At 36.6% G+C, this 24,722-nt stretch overlaps 1 protein-coding gene across 4 annotated transcripts in view; it reads right to left on the bottom strand.

Moving 5' to 3' along the window:
• The window catches only part of znf532 (zinc finger protein 532), a 44,270-nt gene that overhangs the window by 14,316 nt on the left and 5,232 nt on the right, over positions 1-24,722 (bottom strand). For 2 of the 4 annotated variants that reach the window (XM_015340159.2, XM_015340160.2), the window contains exons 4-6: positions 9,342-11,662; positions 5,936-6,117; positions 4,485-4,661 (exon numbers count right to left, since the gene is read on the bottom strand). In XM_015340159.2, the coding sequence (XP_015195645.1) occupies positions 4,485-4,661; positions 5,936-6,117; positions 9,342-11,636 (2,654 nt within the window). In that variant the 5' untranslated portion in view covers positions 11,637-11,662. Of the gene's footprint in view, positions 1-4,484; positions 4,662-5,935; positions 6,118-9,341; positions 11,663-21,368; positions 22,284-22,350; positions 22,766-24,722 lie in introns of those variants that run through there. The other 2 variants (XM_015340161.2, XM_006627138.3) reach the window with 2 other exon arrangements.

Below are 24,722 nucleotides of genomic sequence, written 5' to 3'. Positions count from 1 at the left end.
AAAGCTTAACCTCTCATGTACAGCATTTGAGTTTAAACTGTTTATTACAGCATGTTAATCATCAGTCATTAAAAAGTTGGTATATTTTATGAAAGCAAGATTGCTCAGTTGGACAAAAGTACACAACCTACCTTTATCAGAAATATTTATGCATCAAAGCCTTTGCCGAAGAGATTACTAATAGTATTAATAAAGAATGACTTTGGACAAGCTGTAAACTCAAAGTATAATTTCTTTAGCACATTTGTACAAGCACTTGGAATGTGTCCAAGCCCCACTTTGTCAGGCATTTTCTTTTACTGCAACAGACATAAAAACTCCCTTGCTTTTAACAGAGCGTTTCATAATTTCTAACTACGAAAATGATTTAAACTGCAACACTTATCATTCAACCAGAGCTCAAAATATCACAAGGATCCTCAAGAGCACAGCAAAGACTGTATTAAAAGATACTTGTATCAGATACATGAGAATCCAGGCTTTTTTATCAACGCTTTCTTTTCCATATACCAGATATTATGGAACCACTTCAGAAGGGTGTCAGCCAGTCAGATTCCAGGAATCGGTACTTTAAAGAAAAAATACACACCGGTATTCCATTTCTCCCTAAACATTTTAAGCATCGAAGTCTTTAACTAACATGTGAAATAGCGTGTAAAAAAGTGGTAGTTTAAGCTTTTCTGCTAATACAATATGGAATCGCGTATCTAAAGAAATTAATAACAATATGATTATATTCGTGTACTGCGACATTTCTTTGAAAAAATAGAATAGCAATATTATGGACAATTAATTGACTTTTATATTTTTAAATATCACAACATGATAGAATTTAAGTCATTTTAATAACAATGAATAGTCACCTATGCGTTACAATATAAACATTTATATTGATTTAAATCACGTTTTGATTTAAATCGCAAACGCGTGTTTAAATATATGTGTTTTTTTATTTAATCTCTAACCCAGGGAAATGTTTTATTTTTTCAAAGAAATGTTTGTTAAAAAAAAGTCATAGCTTCAGCTGGATTCAAACACTCACCATGTGACGCAGGAGTCAGGAACCTAACCCACAGCGCCACCGGCAAGGTCACATGCAGGGTGCTGAAAAAGCACTACAGAAACATTATCAACAGACAATGTACAGCGTGTACTATTCTTGTGTTGCGGTACATGAATATAATTATATCGTTATTAATTTCTTTACATACGCAATTCCATATTATATTCCCTTTTAATGAAATTCTAAAAGTATGCTTGTTGACTACGGTATCACATTACTTAAGGACTTCGAAGCTTAAAATGTTTAGGGAGAAATGGAATACTGGTGTGTATTTTTTTATTTAAAGTACCGAGACCAGCCATATACTGTATGTTTATATTCCAAAATTAATATTGTTTATGGCCTTTACACGTGTTACAGTATGCTCCTATTCTTTTTATGCTCAGGTACTAAGATTTCCCTTCACTGGTAAAATGCCATATGAATATTCAATGGTAAAACGGGCACAGTAAAGACATTTACTGTAAATCTTTCTATGTCCGACCAACGGACCACGAGTGCCCCTGTCGGTCAACCAATCACGTACCGCGGTACCGCGCGTCAGGATGCGCGACGCCGTAGCCAATTACCTCCGGTACGTGTCTGTACCGCGCACTTCGAATGGCTGCATATGTAACATGGTGATGCTACATAAATGCAAGACATTGTTATAAAATATTAGTTGAGGTTGTAGCTACATGTTCTTCATTATTAGCACTAAGTCATCGTTTTAGGGTTTTCAACTTGATCTGAAATTTTAAAAATAACTACATTTAATATAAACACGTAGGGATAAAGTACGAAATTTTGACAATACTGAGTTATAAAACTGGAAGGCAAATTTCCTTAAGGTTAAAGGAAAAGCCCTTTTGCAAATGTAAATCACCATCAATCTAATTCCCCACTGCAAGTTTGATTTGGTCTTAGATATTGTAAATTGTGCGTTTTACAATTTACATGAAATGAAAACATATATACAGTATATACTGAATGGATCTGTGAAACTCAACAATCTTTGAGATTAAATAAATACTTAAACACGCTGAAAGTGTCGGTTTTTCTTAACTGTACATTTCCCAAACCTGGGAAGTTCAATCATCTTTAGAATATTCACTTTCCCGTAAAACATCCTTCTATTTCACTCTTTCTCTCCCATACACTAACTCATGCTCTATTTTTTTCTACCACAACTGTCATTCCCTTCCTTTCCTCATTCAGGACAGGAACCTTTTACAAATCAGCCTATCAGCTGTCAGGATGGTAAGTGAAATTCTCCCATTTCTGTATAAATGAATAAATAAAATACATTAAGATACAGTATATCCAATTTGTTACTTCACAGACATCAGTATTGTGGAAACTTTGTTGCAATGCTAACAAATGAAAACAGAAAAGTATTAATTTCTAGAAGGTAAAAGAGAAAATAAGAAAGGTCTATTAGCAAACAACATTCATTACCTAAAATAGTTTAAACCTCAATCTTTGAAGTAAAATTATTTTTAATGTCCAGTGTACCTACCAATGGTATATATTCACAAGAACAGAAGAATCAGTAATTAAAAAAAAATACTCTAAAAGTCGAAGCTCTAAAATAACACTTATGTTACTTTCTTTGAGTGATAGTTTTCTTTAGATTTAAAATATTTTTTAAAGTTCTACAACTTATCATGTTCAAATGACTCACTAATAAATTATCGCTATTTATTATCGTAACTGGGTGTCGTGTGGCTGTGGCTTGAAAGAAGCCCCAAACAAGTACACAATTCTTAAGTATATTTATGCTATAGACTAAAGACTTTTCTAAAATGATGTAAAATGTAACCTATTTTTAAGTGTGATTACACTTACACTTCTAAAAAAAAAAAACATGGTACTGTAACTACTAACTCAATACAATACATTAAGTGGGGTTCAAAAGTGTATAATACACGATAATACAAAATACCTATTCTGCAGGTTTGAAATTAATTAATTTAAGTTGAGGGACGTGATGAGAAAGGATGAAAAGGTCATAAGAGGGAAATAACATTCAATTAAAGTGACCACGCATAATCAAATTAAAGACTTACGTTCAAAATGTCAAGTAATTGTGCTTTCTGTAATCCATTTTGTCTGGATATCAAATTTCTCTGGATCTCTTTATTTGTGTACCTTTGATTTTTGAAAAAGATATCAAGGTATTTGCCATATGGGAAAAATCTAAAAGGAAGTACATTAGGCACTGGTATTAAAGGTAAGCACATACATTGATGATTAAACTCTAGTGTAACACAATGCAATAAATATTATCTGATAACTTTTTTAACTTTGTCACATACCCAGATCACATTTTATAAAAATGTATATAGAAATATGTTTGAGAAAATATGTTTTTTGAATGTGGGGGTATACTGTATATAACAATGTAATAGTTTTATTAACCTCTCTCTCAAAGAAAAGTGTTTGGAGACAAATCATGACTTGTCATAACAAAAGTATTAGTTGTTTCCACACATGAATGTACAATTCTGTCAATACTAATCAACCTTTACAGCGTCTTCTGCTACATAGAAATATAATACAAATCAAACACACTGGTCGCTAGGCCCCAAGAAACCCTTCCTACATAAAGTTATATTGTGATATAATCTAATAATTTAATACAAATATTTATAATACGAAAACAATCACACAGCATTATCATCACACAATTTACAACCCAACAGCCATTACATAGTTTTATTTTATTTATTTGTTACTATGTTTACTATTATTATCTTTATTTACTACTTTATTATTAACCAATGTTAAGACAATGAATAATTTATAATTTTGTGTATTCAGACTTTTCAGTCTTACGTAGCCTAACCGTCTGTTATTAGTTTTGAAACAGGAATTTTAATATACTTTTGGTCTCCAAGGTCACCTACAACACTCACCAGAAATATGGCATTTTGGGAAAAAAAGCCCTTACTTCCCAGAATTGGGTAAGTATGTGATTGAGTATACAAAGCAGTGAGAATATAGAAGATAAAATATTCTAGCGATGAACACATCCTTTTTAAGTTCAAACTAGAAGACACACCCACACTATGTGCAGATATCCTAAATGTAAGCATTTTATTATGGCTTCATTCATTTCAACATACACTATTTGTATATAGAAATGACAATTCAATTAAGATGCAACAACAAGCATAGCTGGAATCCTTTAAATGTTTTACCTTTGTAATGGAAAAGATCATCACATACAAAAGGGTTACAGAATGCCTAAGAATGCAGAAAGTATTTTTCCTGAATTTAAGACTGACGGCAATGTCTTGATTCAGGTGATAGCAAACAGTATCCTGTTTCTCAGACTTTGAACTGAGAAGGATGTGGAAGTTTTACTGGGTTTTAGATTCTTTAGATACATCTCACTATACAGGCATTATACCAGCAAATTACATGTTTTATGACTTACTTGGGTTCTCCTATTTTGACTCCAGGGTGCTGTGTATAGGCATGAGAATGGGTGCCTGGTGCTGATTTAAATGCCATTGGACAGATAGGACATTTATAGAAGATTTCACAGTGAGTCCCCTGGATATGCGACTTCAGGGCAGCCACATCCGCATAGATTACACTACAGTGGATACAGCTGTACAGAGAAAAACAAATGTCAAGTTTTAGTATTATAACTCTGCTCTCATTAGAACTTAATTCTAACCAGACCAAAAATTCATTATAAGCTGACTATGTCAGAACCTCTAAATTTAGAATCACAATTAAATTTAGAAATTAATTTAGTTCACCATTGTAACCATCATACAAGCTCTAGAAAAGATAAACAAAGAAAACACTTGTTCAATTCAAATGTGAACACAAAAAGCCCTGGTGCTAGAGCATGATGATTCATTGGGCCCCTGGCCTGCCCCAGCAATGCTCAACCAGTCTGCTAATTACATAGCCCAGATCCACACGGGCATCTCCTGTACTGCAAAGTTAATATTTTACTTCAAACTGCTATATGTATTGAGATAACTATTTTAATCTTTTAAGTTTATAATCTTTTAAAGTTTACTTCTATTGAGGGAACAAACACGCATGACTTTTCTTTAAAAATGTGGTCTAGAATACAAAATAATATTTATTTATGATCCACTGAACAAAGCACGGGTCTACAAAGACTGATTCAAATGGTGCATTGCACGGTAATTGGAGATAAAAGATCAATTTTTAGGACAGCAAATTCCTGTTTTATTGTTAATATTTATAACTACACTTCGAATTTAGAATCTCTAGTCATCACTGTACTCAACCACCATTTCAGGACAAGCTACAGAGGTGTATTGCACTAGACTATGCAATATCAATTTAGCATTGAACAACACCTTTCTAAGAACCAGATAATTCCAGTAGCATGAGTTTCAAATTTACATTCAATTAGTTTTATATAGGATAGTTATTTTTTGTTTTAAAAAACAATGTTAACATTAACATAAGAAAAAGAAAAGGTATTAGGCATCAGTAACAAAAAATATATTGCCACTCTGAAATCAGTCCAAAGAAGAACATGCAAGTACATTTCTGGAAACAAATTAATGTATTACTCTTACAGGCTAAGAACTCAATATGTTTAGTTTTGAACAGAAAAGATTATAATGGACCTGATTCCAGTATCCAAAATAGTGACCAACATTGACAACTCAGTGGCTTTCTTCAGCTGGAATAAGCGATTCAAGTTGCTACTGGCAACCAAACAAGCTAGATGTGCTGACTATTACGGTTCTGTTCTTACATTTTTGCAATACCTCATTACTGCAAATCATGAACTATATTCAGTTTGTTTTACGACAGCCATAAATAATAATAAAAAATGAGTTGCAATATTCATCTAGAGTGCCAATCCCATAAAAGAGCAGCAACACTCACCGATAGCCCACTCGGCGGGTGTAGTGCAGGCAGTTCTTGGTGACGTGGGTCTGGAAATGGACCGATCTGCAGATGGCTCCACATTCCGGACATGTGTATGGAGATTTGTGCTGGTGAATTCTCTGATGTGAAGCAAAACTGCACTGGTTCGGAAGCAGCATTTGGCAAATGTTGCAAGTTTTCTGTCATGGAAAATTAAAAAAAAGTGCTTTTCTATAAAGAACACAAATGCATGCCATCAATAAAATATCTAATGTACAACTTGCTTCTATATTAAATGCATTAGCAGGTCACAAGGATTAGGTTTTTGCAAACTGACCAATTTTTCTTTCGCTGAACATTTTCCAACTAACAAAAGTCTAGCTTAAATTTATTCTTTCACAGAAATATGGACTACAAAGTATGTACATCTTTTCAAAGATATTTAACAACTGCAAAGTTGTTGTTTAATATCTAGGATGAACAGTATTCCTTTATCACCAAATATCTACATCCTATAGGACTGTCTACATGACTGTCCTACAGAACACAGCTCAAAGACTTCACATTCACTAAATAAACCAAAATAAACATGCAATGCAACATGCATAAAAGTGTTGAGCAGTTATACAGTAATATATACTGATAAGTAGTTAACAAGATCTTAGGCCCTTCATTTAATTTTTATTTCTTTTTCAGTACCTCTAATCTAGTAACTGAATAGTGAATTCTATAATATGTATTTGAAAGTACTTAAAACAGCTATTTACAATTATAATCGTACCGCAAAAAGGCTGAGCATTAGCCAATATGTAATAACAAAAGGTGAAAAAAAAAATGTCTGGAAACATTACATCTGTACAGTCTTATGTAACAATCAAGACAGAAAATAAAATAAAATTTAACAAGACTCAGCACTGAAATAACAGAAAGGAGGAATAATACAAAATACAGCTGCAATGCACTTGTGGAAAATATGTAAATGAATACAGTTCATCAACTTTTTATTTGGTTTCAGCTACATCTGCCCTTTCCTAAACAATATTAAGCATTTATTGCACCTAATCTAAAAAAGAGAACTCTATGAATGATTTTCCGGGGAACAATTCTAATAAGTGTAAAAAACAGCAAAAGAAATCTTAATTTTACTGTAAATGTCGAACTCTAAGAGTCTACAAAAAGGGTCATGAAGAAATGCAGGAAAAAAGAAAAATCTTTAAGTGCTTGGGACAAAAGCACGCTTCACAGCCCAAGTGAAAAAAAACATAACTTAACAAAAAGACTGATTTGCTTTCTACTTCCAGTCAATAATATGTCATAGAAAAGAGATTACAGTGATATTTCAGATGGTTTCCTAAAATCAAAGGAGCCCCTTTTTAGTTCAGGAAGAACTATGAGATGTTAATCGATGTCTACTATTTTTTCTTCTAAGGTATATACATAGCACTGATGAAAACACAAGTGTAAATAATTTTGAGGCCTCTATTGATATTTGAAACAGTGACAACAAAACTGTGAAGCCCTAAAAAAGTTATATTTAATGCCCCCCCCAAAAAAGTGTCACATCTGTGGCATACATTTCACCTTTCAGTACCAGGTCTTGTATGATACACAAGTCCAAACTACCACATAAGGATTTGGTAGTACCTAATCCATTTCCTCATTAGGGATTTGCTGTAACTATAGGCTACATACAGTGCCTTGCGAAAGTATTCGGCCCCCTTGAACTTTTCAACCTTTTGCCACATTTCAGGCTTCAAACATAAAGATATAAATTTTTTATTTTATGTGAAGAATCACCAACAAGTGGGACACAATTGTGAAGTGGAACGAAATCTATTGGATTTTTGAAACTTTTTTAACTAATAAAAAAATGAAAAGTGGGGCGTGCAAAATTATTCGGCCCCTTTACTTTCAGTGCAGCAAACTCACTCCAGAAGTTCAGCGAGGATCTCTGAATGATCCAATGTTGTCCTAAATGACTGATGGTGATAAATAGAATCCACCTGTGTGTAATCAAGTCTCTGTATAAATGCACCTGCTCTGTGATAGTCTCAAGGTTCTGTTGAAAGCGCAGAGAGCATCATGAAGACCAAGGAACACACCAGGCAGGTCCGTAATACTGTTGTGGAGAAGTTTAAAGCCGGATTTGGATACAAAAACATTTCCCAAACTTCAAACATCCCAAGGAGCACTGTGCAAGCGATCATCTTGAAATGGAAGGAGTATCAGACCACTGCAAATCTACCAAGACCTGGCCGTCCCTCTAAACTTTCAGCTCAGACAAGGAGAAGACTGATCAGAGATGCAGCCAAGAGGCCCATGATCACTCTGGATGAACTGCAGAGAACTACAGCTGAGGTGGGAGAGTCTGTCCATAGGACAACAATCAGTCTTACACTGCACAAATCTGGCCTTTATGGAAGAGTGGCAAGAAGAAAGCCATTTCTCAAAGATATCCATAAAAAGTCTCGTCTAAAGTTTGCCACAAGCCATCTGGGAGACACCCCAAACATGTGGAAGAAGGTGCTCTGGTCAGATGAAACCAAAATCGAACTTTTTGGCCACAATGCAAAACGATATGTTTGGCGTAAAAGCAACACAGCTCATCACCCTCAACACACCATCCCCACTGTCAAACATGGTGGTGGCAGCATCATGGTTTGGGCCTGCTTTTCTTCAGCAGGGACAGGGAAGATGGTTAAAATTGAGGGGAAGATGGATGCAGCCAAATACAGGACCATTCTGGATGAAAACCTGTTGGAGGCTGCAAAAGACCTGAAACTGGGACGGAGGTTTATCTTCCAACAAGACAATGATCCCAAACATACAGCAAAATCTACAAAGGAATGGTTCACAAATAAACGTATCCAGGTGTTTGAATGGCCAAGTCAAAGTCCAGACCTGAATCCAATCGAGAATCTGTGGAAAGAGCTGAAAACTGCTGTTCACAAACGCTCTCCATCCAACCTCACTGAGCTCGAGCTGTTTTGCAAGGAAGAATGGGCAAGAATTTCAGTCTCTCGATGTGCAAAACTGATAGAGACATACCCCAAGCGACTTGCAGCTGTAATCGCAGCAAAAGGTGGCTCTACAAAGTATTAACGCAAGGGGGCCGAATAATTTTGCACGCCCCACTTTTCATTTTTTTATTAGTTAAAAAAGTTTCAAAAATCCAATAGATTTCGTTCCACTTCACAATTGTGTCCCACTTGTTGGTGATTCTTCACATAAAATAAAAAATTTATATCTTTATGTTTGAAGCCTGAAATGTGGCAAAAGGTTGAAAAGTTCAAGGGGGCCGAATACTTTCGCAAGGCACTGTATATCAGGGGTACTCATTTAACAAAGACAGAGGCCTATAATTTTCAACTCTAGGTAAATGTCTGCTGAATTTACAAAATGGGACAAAAATGCATGCACATACCTGCCCACTGGACTCTAGTGCCTGTTGATAATGCATAGCAAGAGAGGCTTCATCCTGGAACACTTCGCTGCATTCTAAACACTTAAGGCTATGTCTGCACAGCTTGGACGGATCCTCATCAAGGGGCATGGCAGCAACTACTGGAGCAGTAGAGGGTGCAGATATAACAGTGCTGAGTGCAGCCGGCGTAGTTTTTGTTACAGAATTTACAGTGCTGGCTGTGGAGTTATGTATGGTGGTGGTGGCAACAACTGAGGAGGGAAAAGGTGAGGCAATCATCTGGTCCGCTGGTATGGGCTTCAAGATCAAGTGAGAGCACTGCATTACCACGCCTTTGTCTTTATGACCACGTGCATGAGAAAGAAGGCTGCACTTATTGTAGAAAACCAAGTTCTTAGCGCAGTGGTTACAGGTCACTTCAATACGAACACTCCTTCTGTCGTAGTGCTGAGTGAGGCTTTTCTCCAAGGCAAAGGAGTCTCCGCATTCCAAGCACTTGTAGCCACGGGAGGGTATGGTAATACAGGCGGCAGAGGGGGGGCTGAGGTTAGGAACATAAACGGGCACTGGGTTAATGCTGCTTAGAACCTTATTGAAGGCTTCTACCACTGAGCTCTGTGAGCTTGCTAGTACTTGTACCCTGGACACCTTCTTCGGAGGCTGGGTGGGGATCATAGACTGCTTAATTGGCTGCTGGGGTTTGGAAAGCACTTGGCGGAGTTCAGAAGCAGTTGTGGTGGTTTGAGGCAGGAGATTGAGATTTGCAAGGTGGACAGTCTTTGGCACAAGTTTCGCATTGGCAAGGCTGGAAGCAGGCACCATTACAGTCTGCTGCTGGATGGCATTGGCAGCTTTTAAAATAGCACTGCTAGCACTTTGAACTGAGGCAGCTGGTATGACTGTAGCTTTTACTGTGGTGTTATTGGCCAGTTTCAGATTAATCACCTGGGAACCCGCTGTCTTGACTGCAGAGACAGGCAGGAAGGCGGTAGCCACTGGCTTAATAGTCATCTGTTTAGTAATTTCAGTTGTTGAACTGGCCGAAGTAGCAACCACTGTTGTTGGCAGTGGAGTTCGGGAAGGGGAGGAAAGGACAGATGTCGAAGTAGGAGAAGACAAAAGAGAAGAGACGACAATTGATGAGGTTTGGTCGATCACTTTTTTACTGCCTTCTTGATCAAACTCCGGCAGGACCCTCGTGACAGTACGCTTAATCTGCCCAGAGGATGTTTTTATTGTTTTTATACGAACTTTGGGAATAGCAGGTGTTGAACCAGCTGGGGAAGATGGGGAGCCTTTACTACTGGTTTCACTGGAAACACTACAGGGGCTTTCTGGCTGTCTTGCAAATACTTTCTTTGTGAACTCCACAGGTGTCTCAGGATCTGCAGACTTCTCAATGATCCTCGGACTCTCCTTAGCTTCCATAGGTGAGTCCCTAGGACTAGTATGGAGCACAGGGGCAGAATCTGTGGTGGCTTTTTTTGCACTAAGAGCAGCAATTGCAGCAATACATGAGGACAGTTTTGCAGATGACTTTGCTTTAGCTTGGGAAACACTTGATGCATTTTGACCCAATTTTTCTCCACTTTCCTTCCCATCTAGAGTCTTCTGCACAATCTCCTTTGCCTTCTCATCAACCTTCCTTGACTTTGGTTGCTCATACAGATTTAAACTACCTAATGCACTTTCATTTTCCCTTTTAATGGTTTTAATTTTGTCATGATCCCCATTTGCCCCAGTTTTTGTTAAAATTTCCCCTACTATCGCTTTAGGTTTGTCCTCATCTCTCTTCACAGCTGATCCTGTGAGTGGATTTGTCCTGAAACTGGACAGATTGTCCTGCTTGTCCAATGGGTCATCAACCTCAATTTTGTCGTCATCATCAAATTCCTCTGCACTGGAGATAGGGCTGAATTGGTTGAATGAAGAGTCTTTCATGGTAGATCCATGTCCATCTTCCTTCAGTGACTTTCCAGCTTCTTTAGCATAGCGGTCAACAGGAGACATGGCTAAGAAGCCATTATGCAACCCATTCCCCATGGAGGGATGAACCTCCTTCTCTGTGGCTGCATGCTCACAAGGATCAATATTGCGGATGTTTTTCACAATAACACTGACCCCAACATCAGGAACCGGTGGAACATGGCTGTCCTCTTCTGTATGGACGTTGTGCTTGATTTGCCCTTCATGATCATCATGGCCAGATTCAATAGCCGCTTTGGGATCAACCATGTCAGGGATATCAAAGGCTGCAAGAAGGTCATCAAAGTCAGGGGTCTTCATATCTCCCATGATCTTGACTGTGTTATTCTATAAATCTGTGTAAGAAATGAATAAACACAAAGTAAGCAAAACACATGCCAGTATGTTGTTTTACTACTTTCTCATAAACAAAATGACCTTTGATAAGCAGTAAGCTGTAAATAAGGAGATTAGACCGTAAACCAAGCACTAATCTCTAGGGTGAATGAAAAACACTCCAGAGGCTTGAACCACACCATCACTTTGACAACAAATCTGGCTGTTGCTAATGTCTTTTGAACACCAAAGTAAAAATCATCTACATGTACATCTTAGAAATTAAGCTGCACAATGGATTTAACATGCCTATTTCAACCATAAAGTGTAACTTTAAATGAGATAAACACTTTAGGCCTACGTATGTATGACAGAATAAAATTGCACCACAACACAGATTTTCTAAAATCATGGGCTTTATTCTCAAATGCACAAGAATTAAATTGGCTAATTCTGATTATGTTTCAAGGTTCATTATGTGGAACAAAATCATCCAATCATATTTGCTGTATTTTAAAACTACAGTATGCCGATGCTGGTTGTTCAATCAGCTACCAGCAACAAGCTAGACTATTAAAGGCACTTTATGGATTTTTAAAAGCACATTATGGATTCTTCCATAAATGAAGATGTATCCCCTTCAATAGAAGTTTTGGCATAAAAACTACACAACGTATTATATATCTTTTTTAAACTACTTCAGCTTTATATAATTACAAAGAAAATGTGCCATGAGTAGTTTATGGTCTTCCACTACATACATGTTTTAAATTAGTTAAGTTACAATACCTGAGGTTGGTACCCTTTTGTTGATGACTCAATAAACATCCCACATACTTCAAAACATTAAAAAAATCATTCAACACATGACCCATCCGAAAATCCTATTCCAGGGGTAGTCAAATCTGGCACCTGGATTACATGCTCCAGCAAATTCTTAAGACGTCAAGGTGTCCTGCAGCATCTCAGTTAATTAAGCAGTTAAGGATCACTTCAGTACTTATCCTCTGGAACAGTGTCACTAAATCCAGATCCTAAAGTTAACCACTCTTGAATTATACAAATAATGTAATGTACAGGTTTTATCTTTTAATATTACTAGATTATCCATTATCAGAAAGATGCTTACTGTATTCCGGTTAAGGGACGCAACAACCGGAAGCCCATCCCAGAAACATATGTTGCTAGCTGGGACTGCACCTTTGACCAGACATTAGTGCATCACAGGGCACTCACATATGCACACGGGAGCAATTTATAGACACCATTTAAGCCAGTCAGCATGTCTTTGGAAGATGGAAGGAAACCAGGGTAAATCTAAATACTGACAAATGCAAAAGCATTAACTGTGCTCATATTGGGTTACGAATAGTTCACATCTGTCAAAAAGAGCCATTTCAAACTCTTTCTTTAATGTGTTTTAATAAGAGGTGTACTCGTGTAGCTCATAAGGCAATGGGCAAAACATGTTGAGTATGACTGTGCTGGCACGGAGCCATAGCAAAACTCATGAATGATAAGGTGAAGCTTCGAGTCCCTGTTCACTTCCTTGCTTTGTTTGCCTTAAGACGGCAGTTTTTTTCTTTGAGTAGCATACACAGTTAAAAAGGAATAAATTGTTTAAGTAAAGTGAGACATCCAAAAGTACCATGTATATCTCCTCTGAAATGGTAAGAGGAACATATTTTCTAGTACTGGTGTGAACTTCTTTATGCAGGTTTTTTTCATTCTACAGATGACTTATCTTATACACAACTAAAATATCTCTTGAAGGTCTCTTGTATTTAAAGTGGACATCTGTTTTCACAGGTAACATACACATTTGTTTTCCTTTAACAAAATATGTACAGTATTGTATTGTAGTTGAGGCAACTTTGTTCATATGAACTGTATGGAGGGGGGATTAAGAGCTAAATATGATAACATTAAAATCAACATACATTGGGGACCTTCAATTTAACCCTTTTTGGTTATTTTGGTTATTTTTTCCCTCCTTAAAAAAATTCTTAGTATTAAAAACATTCCATGAATAACCCCTGAAAACCCACTTGTGAGATTCAGACTAAAACATAACGTTATAAATGAGAAGAGGCCATTTGACCAGCCATTTGGTTGCTTAGCAGCTTATTGATCTAAAGATCACATCCATCTGGTTTCAACAGCATGGCTTGAAACTTGTTCTAGACACCCACTAACCTTTGTGTAATAACTGCCTCCTGCCGTCGGTGTTAAATTTCCAGCTGTGACTTTGTGTTCTAGCTTAAGTTCTTGGCATAAAATAATTCATTGGTTTGATTTTGTCAACCTTGTTCCCGATTTTGGATACACCTCTATGAATTCCCCTCATGATCTCTGTCCACAACTGAAAAGAATTAATTAATTATTGTGTATGACATCCACTTTCAATCTGAAATTATTCTTGTTACTCAACTTTGCACTCTTTCTAAGGTATTGATGTATTTTTTAGAATATGGCAATCAGAACTACACATCATATTCTAAGTAAGGGCTCACTAGTGTATTATATAACTGTACATGACTTTATCTGATTTTAATCCTACACAGTTACACAATCCTACACTGTATTTTCCCCAGGATTTTGCAGGCCATTTTGTTTCTTCTCCACATTGTCTGGATAAAGACAATGATGAGTCAACATACAGTACATGCACATAAAGACCCTTTGTTGACTGCTTCCTCTTGTTGAGTGCAACCTGTCCAATATTTATAATATATAGAGCATATAGGAACAGGTAGAAATTAATTCCATGCAGAAAGAAAGAAAACATTTCAGCTGTTAAGCCTTCCTTAGGTGTGATAAATAGAAACAAAGATCAAAACCCAGCTAAAAAGGAATGATTCTACATACCAGTGGTGAAAATAAACAATAGGATATAGCATTTCTTTACCCAATTCAGCACATAAATTATAATGTATTTATTTATAAATGACACTATCTACAGTCAAAGTGTTATTAAAGTGTGCAGTTCCAAAATTATTCACTATAGCAGATGATAATATAATAATAATAATTGCTTACACTTATATAGCGCTTTTCTGGACACTCCACTCAAAGCACTTTACAGGTAATGGGGACTCCCCTCCACCACCACCAATGTGCAGCATCCACCTGGATGATTTGACGGCAGCCATAGTGCGCCAGAACGCTCACCACACATCAGCTATCAGTGGGGAGGAGAGCAGAGTAATGTAGCCAATTCATAGAGGGGGATTATTAGGAGGCCATGATTGGTAAGGGCCAATTGGAAATTTGGCCAGGACACCGGGGTTACACCCCTACTCTTTTCGAGAAGCACCCTGGGATTTTTAATGACCACAGAGAGTCAGGACCTCGGTTTTACGTCTCATCCGAAGGACGGCGCCTGTTTACAGTATAGCGTCCCCATCACTATACTGGGGCATTAGGACCCACATGGACCGCAGGGTGAGCACATCAACACACAAATATGTTGCACGTTTGCATAAAGAAGGGTTAAAAATGCCACTATCACCATGACAGTGATCAGAGATGGCAAACAAAACAGCTTAAATAAAAAACAATAAGAACAACAGAATATGAGAGGAAATAATTTAATGATTTGGAAGCACTGCTATTAAAACAGTAAAACGTTACAGATACCAGAATCCCCAGATATGGTACATGAGCTCATTTTTCCCATGGAAACCCTCTGCTGTACCTGACAAAGAGCCGGCAACCATTTTCTGCCACAATGAGAAATTTGATTAATTTAAATCCTGTAAAATGTAGTTTGAAATCTAAATTCAGGATTTGTTTTTCTTTACTAAAAGGATGCATTTTAAACTGAATAAAAATCACTAATTCATGATTCACTTCAAAAGCAGAAGCAGTGTCTTACACTACTTGGTCAAACTTCACAGATTTTCTAACAAACTTAATACCTCATCACACAAGCATTATGAGACACAGATTGGCTTGAACTTACAGAAGAAAATTCCATCTGACTTAAAGGAAACACTGAAATGGCAGAAGTCCAGCTTTACAGAGGTCATTTTCTGAGGAAGTCTTCCTTTTAAATATAAAGGCAAGGCTACATTCATCCGTGTGACAAAGGCACACAGAGTTACTACTGAATGGCAGAATCATTGGGTGGTGGATGAAGAGAGAAAAAACCTGAAATTAAAAAAAAAACAAAAAGATAGAATGCAAAGTTTGAAACAAATATAGTTTACAGTTTGCCATTACACAAAACAGAAAAAAAATTGTAACTAAAGTATATTCTCACTGTGGAATATTACAATTAACAACTTTCCTTTGAACATACAAAAGCCTACAAGCACAAAGATAACTCATTTTCAGCTCATTCTAAATTAACAACACACTGGTACATTTTACCTAAGATATAAAAGATATAAACCTAAAAAAATAAACAAAAGGAATCTGTTCACAATAACCATCCAGTAAACATGCAAACAATATCATCAGAGCAACTACTCTTTAAACATGTTCAACTGAAAATTCAACCGAGTCGAAAGCTGACGTTTTCAGCCAAAATGGACTCAATTATGAAATTACCAGTTTTATACCAGTAGCTGAAGAAATTACATTTACAATAAATCATGCTTAAAATTCTTCACAGTACAGCAGAATCAAAATACAAAAGAATCCAGGACAATTACTTAACATACTAGAATGGTACAAAGTGCATTTTTAAATCATCCAGACATTTTAAGTAATAAATAGCCAGTCAATTCAAGTATCACATTATAGGTTAGGCTTTGTTGTAATCTCATTCAGACAGTGGTTTTCAGATCAAAATGGGCAGTACTTTTAAGAAAAGAAGGATTTGGTCCCTCACTAACAGGAGAGTGCCAACATTCAGAAAAGGTTGCAATATGTTTTTGTGGAGGTTTTTATGATCAGACTCAGTGTGTTTGAGGGGGTGACATGATTTAAAGAGGGGCAAGCTGGATTTATGATGCCCCCAAGTCAGGAAAGCCAAGCAAGGCTGGGAATGAATGCAGCCATTATTGCTGAGGTCAACAATGCGCTACTGCACAAAGACAAATTTGCATAAGGACGTCTAGAACAATTCTAGTGAGTCAGTTATATAATTATCCGCAAATGCATGCAGTAGAATATATATATACACTTACTAAAGCCTTAGAAGATAAAAAAAAATGTGATAGACATTTGCTTCTGAAAAACACTGGTATAACATTGAAATGGTATAATTCGAAAAAAATCACATTGCACGGATAAGCAACCGATGGAAACTCTAAGATGGAGGATTTTTCTTTAGCCATCTTAGAACAACCAGATTCCAAAATCTTCATACCCCAAAAGAGTTGCCATCTGACTCATTTTTCAAATTGTTTAAATGTTGCTTTGCAGTGAAGTTAATTGAATATGGTTAGTCAATGACCAGGTTGAAAAGTAAATACTGTTTATATTATAATCACACGTCTCACTCTCAAGGTTACCTTTACATGCACCATCCAGACATACTGATGATTAAGAATATAAATAAGAGATACTTCTCAGAATTACCTAACAAAATACATATCACCACAGGAAATGGGTTAATTAGAAAAAATGTAAAAGGGTGAATTAGTTACACTTTGACTATGGCAACAAATGGGATCACTGTGCAGTAAAAAAGACATTTGAAAATACTGTATACAGAAAATAAATGCTGAATATTTAATTATTAAATATCAAACAAAATAATTGGTTTAATTGGTACTGCCATTCAAAGTTTTCAAAATCTGCTCTTATGACACCTATAACTCCTTTTAGGTACTAAAACTGAATCTAGGCAGTCCATGAAAGCTGTAAATGAATTGGGATCATGCATCGGCTTTAATTCAAAGGTAAGGCTAGCTGTGTGTGTACCTCAAAATTCTGAACATGCTATTAAATTTAAGAAACAAAAATGTCAAGATTTGATTCTGAACTCAAAGCTTATTAGTGAGACAAACAAGGATTTATTCAATACAGTTATGTTTAACAACTATTGGGAAACTACAGTAATCAAATACAGAAACCACTGTGAATCATCATGGTTTAATTGTTTTCTGAGGTATGAATATTAAAGGGTAGCATAGTAGTGGTTAGTATTGCTGCCTTGCAGTGCTGCGGCTCTGGGTTCCACCCCTGGGGTGCTATCTGGGTGAAGCTTTTATGTTCTCCCCCTGTTTGCATGGGTTTCCTCCCACAGTCCAAAGACATACTGGTAGATTATCTGTCTCTCCAGGAAAATGGCCCTGGTGTGAGAGTGTGCGTGTTTGTGTGAGCCCTGTGATGGACTGGCATCCTGTCCAGGGTGTATCCTGCCTTGCCCCCATTGCTTGCCTGAATAGGCTTCGGTTCCCTGGCAACACTGGACTGGATGAAGCAGTTAGAAAATAGTTGAATGGATAAATAGCAATTTAGATATTTAATTTATCACTTAAAATATTACTTTTCTCCATTTAGCTTCAATTTATTTTGAAATACAAATGTAAAACATTAATGCACAATTTGTACAGTATGTCTCAGATCTGAACAGTTGAAAAAATGTGAAGAGGCCCCGCTCTGCATCTGTACAGTAATGTTTACATTCTCAAAAAATATGTACGTGTTTTGAAGCATTTCTATGCATAATTTCATATCTTCTTCAATTACAATCTAGCGAATACCATTTACATCAACATGTTTTACCTTTTAACTGAATTTGTCATTCAGTTAGTACATACATACATCTGATTCCAAGAGCAAGTCATTTGATCAGTGATGTGTGGTCTTGGGTTGTAGATAGTTCACAGAAAACTGGGTGGAGGGTCAACTATATGAAATGAATCAGGGAGTTCTGAAAATCTGGGGGAAAAAGCATTGTTCCAAAACACAGGAGGATGTGTGCTAGCTCCTTCATTGCCCACTGCTGTCAATGACTAACACTGAATATTAAGAATCATTCTGTTTCTTGTGTTGTATCCCATATGGGGTAGGAAAATAACTTGACAGACATCTTTTCTTCCATGTTTTCAGCCAAAGGTTGTAATTTATCTTCTTACCTCAGAATATAAACGTAACCTTTTGCCAGCTTGTGGGGTCCCAGATTCATAAAGCATTGTATTCTGGTTTACTTTAAACTTAGAATTCATCCTGTGAATAATTAATTAATAATTGCTTACACTGGACACTCCACTCAAAGCCCTTTACAGGTTATGGGGACTCCCCTCCACCACCAATGTGCAGCATCCACCTGGATGATGCGATGGCAGCTATCAGTGGGGGAGAAGAGCAGAGTAATGAAGCCTATTCATAGATGGGGATTATTAGGAGGCCATGATTGGTAAGGTTACACCCCTACTCTTTTCGAGAAACACCCTGGGATTTTTAATGACCACAGAGAGTCAGAACCTTGGTTTTACGTCTCATCCGAAGGACAGCGCCTGTTTACAGTATAATGTCCCCGTCACTATACTGGGGCATTAGGACCCACATGGACCGCAGGGTGAGTGCCCCCTGCTGGCCCCACTAACACCTCTTCCAGCAGCAACCTTAGTTTTTCTCAGGAGGTCTCCCATCCAGGTACTGACTCACACCTGCTTAGCTTCAGTGGGTTTCCAGTTGTGAGTTGCAGGGTGATATGGCTGCTGTACTTTAAAGATTCATACTATCTCCTATCAGGATCTCATTGTCCAAATATGTGTCATGTAAATACCCGCTCTTGTGAAATTCCAGTTTGTGGATGATGATACTTCTGGCAGGTTCTATACCAACACATATTTACCAGGTATGGTTAATTGATGGGGAGTCTGTTAAAATCAATTAAATGTAGTCTGTAATGCATACTGAAAAACATGTTAAAGGCAGCTTTTAAGATTTTAGGGCTTTAGTTTTTTTTATACACTGTACAATTAGAAAATAAATAGAAATGTGCTGCAGTCCTCATAAGATTTCAGTTGCTTTTGCTTACCTTTTAGAAACAATAGCAACGTCAGTACAATGTAGCAAGAAAGCAATCATTCTCTTTTATATTAAAGCATGTTTTAGATTCTGTCAGAGTTTGTATGTTTTCTGAGTATGATAGGCATTATAATTTTGAAGCCCAAGACCTCACATAATTCTTGCAATGACTTAATGCTTTTAAATCCTTGCATCATATTGCATCAGAATATATCAGATCAACTCCTCACAGCAGCAATAAAGGGTTAACAAAAGCCCTGCATGCAGGCCTAGAAAGCTGCTACAGTACATCTGAGTGCTCCAGCTACCAATTACAGGGCTTAAAGTTACAGTGATAGAGGAGCCGTGGGCATATTTTTTCAGGTGCAAACTCTTAAGGAATGTAATTGATTCACTATTTAGTTTTAAATGTTTATTCTTTTTGAAAAAGTAATCTTAGCATCACCAAAAAGGGTCAGCGTGATTTGTGACTGCAAAACTATAAAATTTTATTGTATCAGTGACCTAAAACCTGATGCCAAGCAGGTCACAAATATTGATAGCAGGGTTTTTTTTAAAGGAAATAACAATAGACTTAGTTCAAAGAGAATGCAAGTGAGGTGAAACAGAATTACTGAATACTGCTTCACTGTTACTGTATGAGTTATCATAAACAGGAAGTTCCAAAGTGCAAATCTGAAAGTTGAGGGTACATAAAAGTGTAATTTTAAAAGTATCTTTAGTTGAAAACTGTTAACAACTGTGGTCTTTTGATCAACCAAGTTTTAAAAGATGCCAGCGAAAAATCCTGTCCTATTGCATCAACTGTTGTGTATTTTAGTAGATACTGTGCATCACAATACAAATAATTCTCTAAAACAAGACTATTTGTGCAAAGAGTTTTACATTATTTAAATAACATGTTTTGTCCTCATAAGAGTCAGACTGCAAAGGATAATGCAATTTCAACAGAAACCAATCTTCATTGTTCCTATGTACTCAGTCCTTTCTGCATGCTACACGAATGCCAGTAGATTTACTGAGGAATTGTAGGAGTGTAAAAGCTAAGGAGAACTTCCCAGACTCTTCAGGACACATCCAAATGGCAAGGACAAAAGGCAACAATTCCAGTCAGAGAAATAGCAAGGATGTCTTCATTCTTCCACTTCTTATTGATACAAATTCATCTATACAAATGCTTACAGCTCTGAAGTTTTAGATAAATGTTAACTGTATATGCATTCTTAAATAGTAATTTTTACTTCAGCCACAATAATTATTTCCTCCTAAAATCTGATGCAGAGTGAAAGCTGTAGGCTGCAAGCAGGTTAACAACTGCCGCATTGAAAAGGCCTAGGAAAAAAAATGGCCAATACAAGCAACAATGCATTTTCTTTAGAGAAAAAGAAACAACACGAGATAGACTAATAGATTTTATGCACAAGACAGAGCATTATGCTTAGTTTTCCTTTTTTTTCCAGCATGCTTTTTCTGTTTTAGAATGCACAAAGAAGCAACACACATCACTGCATCTGTGTAACATGCAAAGCTGTCACTCCTCACCCATTAATGCTCCAGCCACCCATGCACATCACCTTCCTTTCGCAAAGCACAGTAAACAACCCCCCAAAAAAAGTAATTCCACATCTCAACCTGGTCAGGCCAAAAAAGGGTCATGTTATATCCACAATGATGGTGAAATCTTTTACCATCCACTTCACCAAAAGAAGACAACAAGCATCTGAGAAAAGATTCCAGTGCATCTCATACATCCATATATCGAATACAATGCTTATGATTGCTGTAGCCACATACCCGGAATAGTGTGCCTAGTGTGCAACCATACTGTAGGGGATGGTACTTTTCTGCAGGCTCCTCTGGTATTTTGGCTGCCATGAAGCAGCTAGCTATCTTACTGTAGCACAGTGACTGCATTGTTCATGAGCTTCAATCTGCCTCAAACCAGTTTCAACCGGTTCCGGTCACCCCACATAAAGCCAATGGAAGCCTTTGCTGCAGCACAGCCACAGAGATACAGTGCCCACTATTTAAACACTCGGAAAGATCATTGCCTTTTCAGTCCAAAATTCAGGTGAATATTCTCCAAATCCCTGTTTAACAAGAACATCTATAAATGCCTGCACGAAACAGAAAACAGTTACTGATCAATGCCCACATCATTTCTAGCGCAACCTAAAAACAAACATCAGGCCTGATATAATGATATTTAATCCGAGCTTTGTAACAAAATATTCATACTTACATTTTGTTTCCCCCCATCCTCTAAAAAAATAATCTTACACGGAAAGAAACCACATCTGTTGAACAGTCAAATAACCAAAACACGGTTCCATTTAAAAAAAGGACAGCATATTATTTAACATCATGGCAGCATTCAGATTCTGAATTTACTGGAGGATGTCGAAAAAATAGGCAGCACATTTCTAAAAGCATGCTGCTTTCATAAATCAAAGGGAGAAGAAAAATGTTTTTTTAATACAAAATCATGCTACACCAGTCACTTTTCTGAATGCACCACTATGTTTCAAAACATGCTGTTCAGCTGTGTTTTGCCAGTTTCAGGACTGGCTTTTCTTCCACACACCTCTTAGCCCTATACCCTCTTTTTAAGTCCCAGAGAGAGAGAGAGCTATGTCAATTAAAATCAGCAGCCACAGTACAATCCCTCTGGCCCTGAGGCCACTAAGCATCTTGTCTATGGTGAATGAAAGGAAACAAAAAGAACTTAATCACACACACACAAATAAAAACTGGGGTAACAGAAGTTCCACCATACCCACATATTCTTTCCCACTAAAAGACGTCTTCTTTAACAGCTGTGCTATACTAGCAGCAACTCATTTTATCAAGCAACGGTCCTGTTTGCCGAATGTGATTTTTTTCCAGATCCTGAATGGTTAATAGAAAAGGGGGCAGTGTTACACAGCAGAAGTAGGCCATTGTCTACGTGAGTGCTGAAGGGTGAGGTGTCTTTCCTGGCAGTGAAGACTCTGCCTCTGATTACTGCTGGGTGTAAGACCAAAAAAAAAAAAAAAATTCTAAAAAACAAAGGAACTCAAGAAACGTGAGAAGAGAAGGCACAAGGAGCCAAGTGGAAAAACGAATACTGCTTAGACCAGAGGGCCAGGCCTAATTTTATGTCTGCACATAGGAGAGGCCTTTTAACTGTTTGTTAACCGCTTTAGAAAATACTGGTAAGGACAAATCCATTTTAGCTAAACAAACACACTACATACTCTGTTTATAGAAATAAATTATAAAATAAATTAATTTTGGCAAGCTTTGTAAAATGATAAAATACACACATTTAACGTCTTCAAGGTTTTCATGTTTGTTTATACCTAGACAGTGTAGAACGTGCAATAAAAAGGAAATATAATAACCACAGATATTTTGCAAATCATCTATAAAAGCTGCCACCCATCCAAATTGCTCATTTTCTGCATCCTTGTAAATATGCAGCTGTTTACTTTAACATAAAGCACCTTGCTGCAATACACATTATTCAAATCCTTTTAGATAATCAATTAAAAACTAAAATTTTAAATACTGCAATATTATAGGTAATGTTAAATAAAGACTACAAAAGGCTCTATTTTATAAGCCAATACTTAGAATTTTGTCTAAATTTGCTCCACTTATGTAACATTCAACACAAGAGATTAATTCCATATGAAATTGGCAGCCCCTTAAAAAGGCTTCTAAGCAATATATCCTCAAGCTTCAAAGTTTCTTTTCAGTACTAAGTTTCATCAGATTTTAACCTTTTGTAAACTAGTTGCTTTTACAATGCAACTAAGCGCTTTGGTTTATGAAGGTAAGAGCAAACCTCAACAGACAAAACAAAATAATGAAAACTCTAGATTAAATGGTCTCAGATTAAATCTGTAATGTAAGGTCAGTGTTAAAAAAATTCTTCTTTAAAAGCACTGACTTTAATTTCTTAAAGAGATAAGCTCTTAATGTAGAAATCTGTTTCACTTATGCTACAAGGAAAAAATAAGAAAAACATCTTAATCTGGTCACATCCTCAACACCTTTACACTGAGAAGAAAAACAAAATCAAAGCATGGATCCCTTCCTTCAAAAATATGTATTATTAACAGTCACATACTGACTTATTTAAATCAATTAAATAAAGTCCCAGTCCAAATGCTAACATTTCTTGGAACATTTCTGGAAAAGACCCCATATCGGTAACAAAAGGATTTCTAATAATTCATTTATGGATAGATTCTGACAAATACAGATCCCAAATATATTAAAAATATAGTAATATTTGAATGCTAAGCACACACTAGTTATACACACATTTTAAACACAGTTTCCTGAGCCACACTGTTACAGGAGTTGTTTGAAGTTACTGCTTCTGACAGTGAAGTATTCCCATATGTTTTCATTTCTTTATAATTAGGATTTTGAATCTAACTTGGATATCTTCTAAGGTACTGAATAGGCATCAATATAGTGGCCCGTGAGAGAATGAAAAACATGTGCATCAGTATAACTCTCATCCTAAAAAACAACCACTTAATGGAACAGGTCAGATTTAACTAAATTCAGAACAGACTGGATGGAATCGGTCTAGCTCGAAGTTATCTTAACAACATATGCAGTACTATGTAAGTATTCTTATATCTTATTGCATGTGTAGTTACGTATAGTCTGACTTCTGCTGAGTCTGGTCTTCTGACTTTATAGAAAGCCAGGGTCCAAATAATGGGCCTTTGCATATGCAGTACCATGTGTCTGGAACTTCTTACCCAAATCCATTTCTCCTTTAACTTCTTTGTCTTTTTAACTCACAAACGACCTTTTCACTAAATCTTTTTTTCTGTGCAGTTTATTCCTACTCTCAGTTTCACTAAGTAAATCTCCCTCCCCACACACAGTTTCTTTTTTGCTTTTATACATGTAAATCATTATATACATGATATTTGTATAGTGCTTTGAATTAACAATTGTGCCAAAAGTTGCATTATTTAACTTTAACACTGATGTCTTCCACGATGAACTGTAATCAGGGGTGCATTTTCTTATTTTTGTTATGTGAGACAAAACCTGTTTTTCTACTACAGTTATTATTTTACATGTTCCACATTACATGTTCATATTTTCTGCTCTTTAAATGAATGGCGGGAGGTGAAC

The sequence above is a fragment of the Lepisosteus oculatus genome, chromosome 3 (assembly GCF_040954835.1).
Source record: "Lepisosteus oculatus isolate fLepOcu1 chromosome 3, fLepOcu1.hap2, whole genome shotgun sequence".
NCBI lineage: Eukaryota > Metazoa > Chordata > Actinopteri > Semionotiformes > Lepisosteidae > Lepisosteus > Lepisosteus oculatus.
The sequence above is the reverse complement of the archived record's forward strand: the minus strand, read 5'-3'. Positions and strand labels throughout refer to the sequence as shown.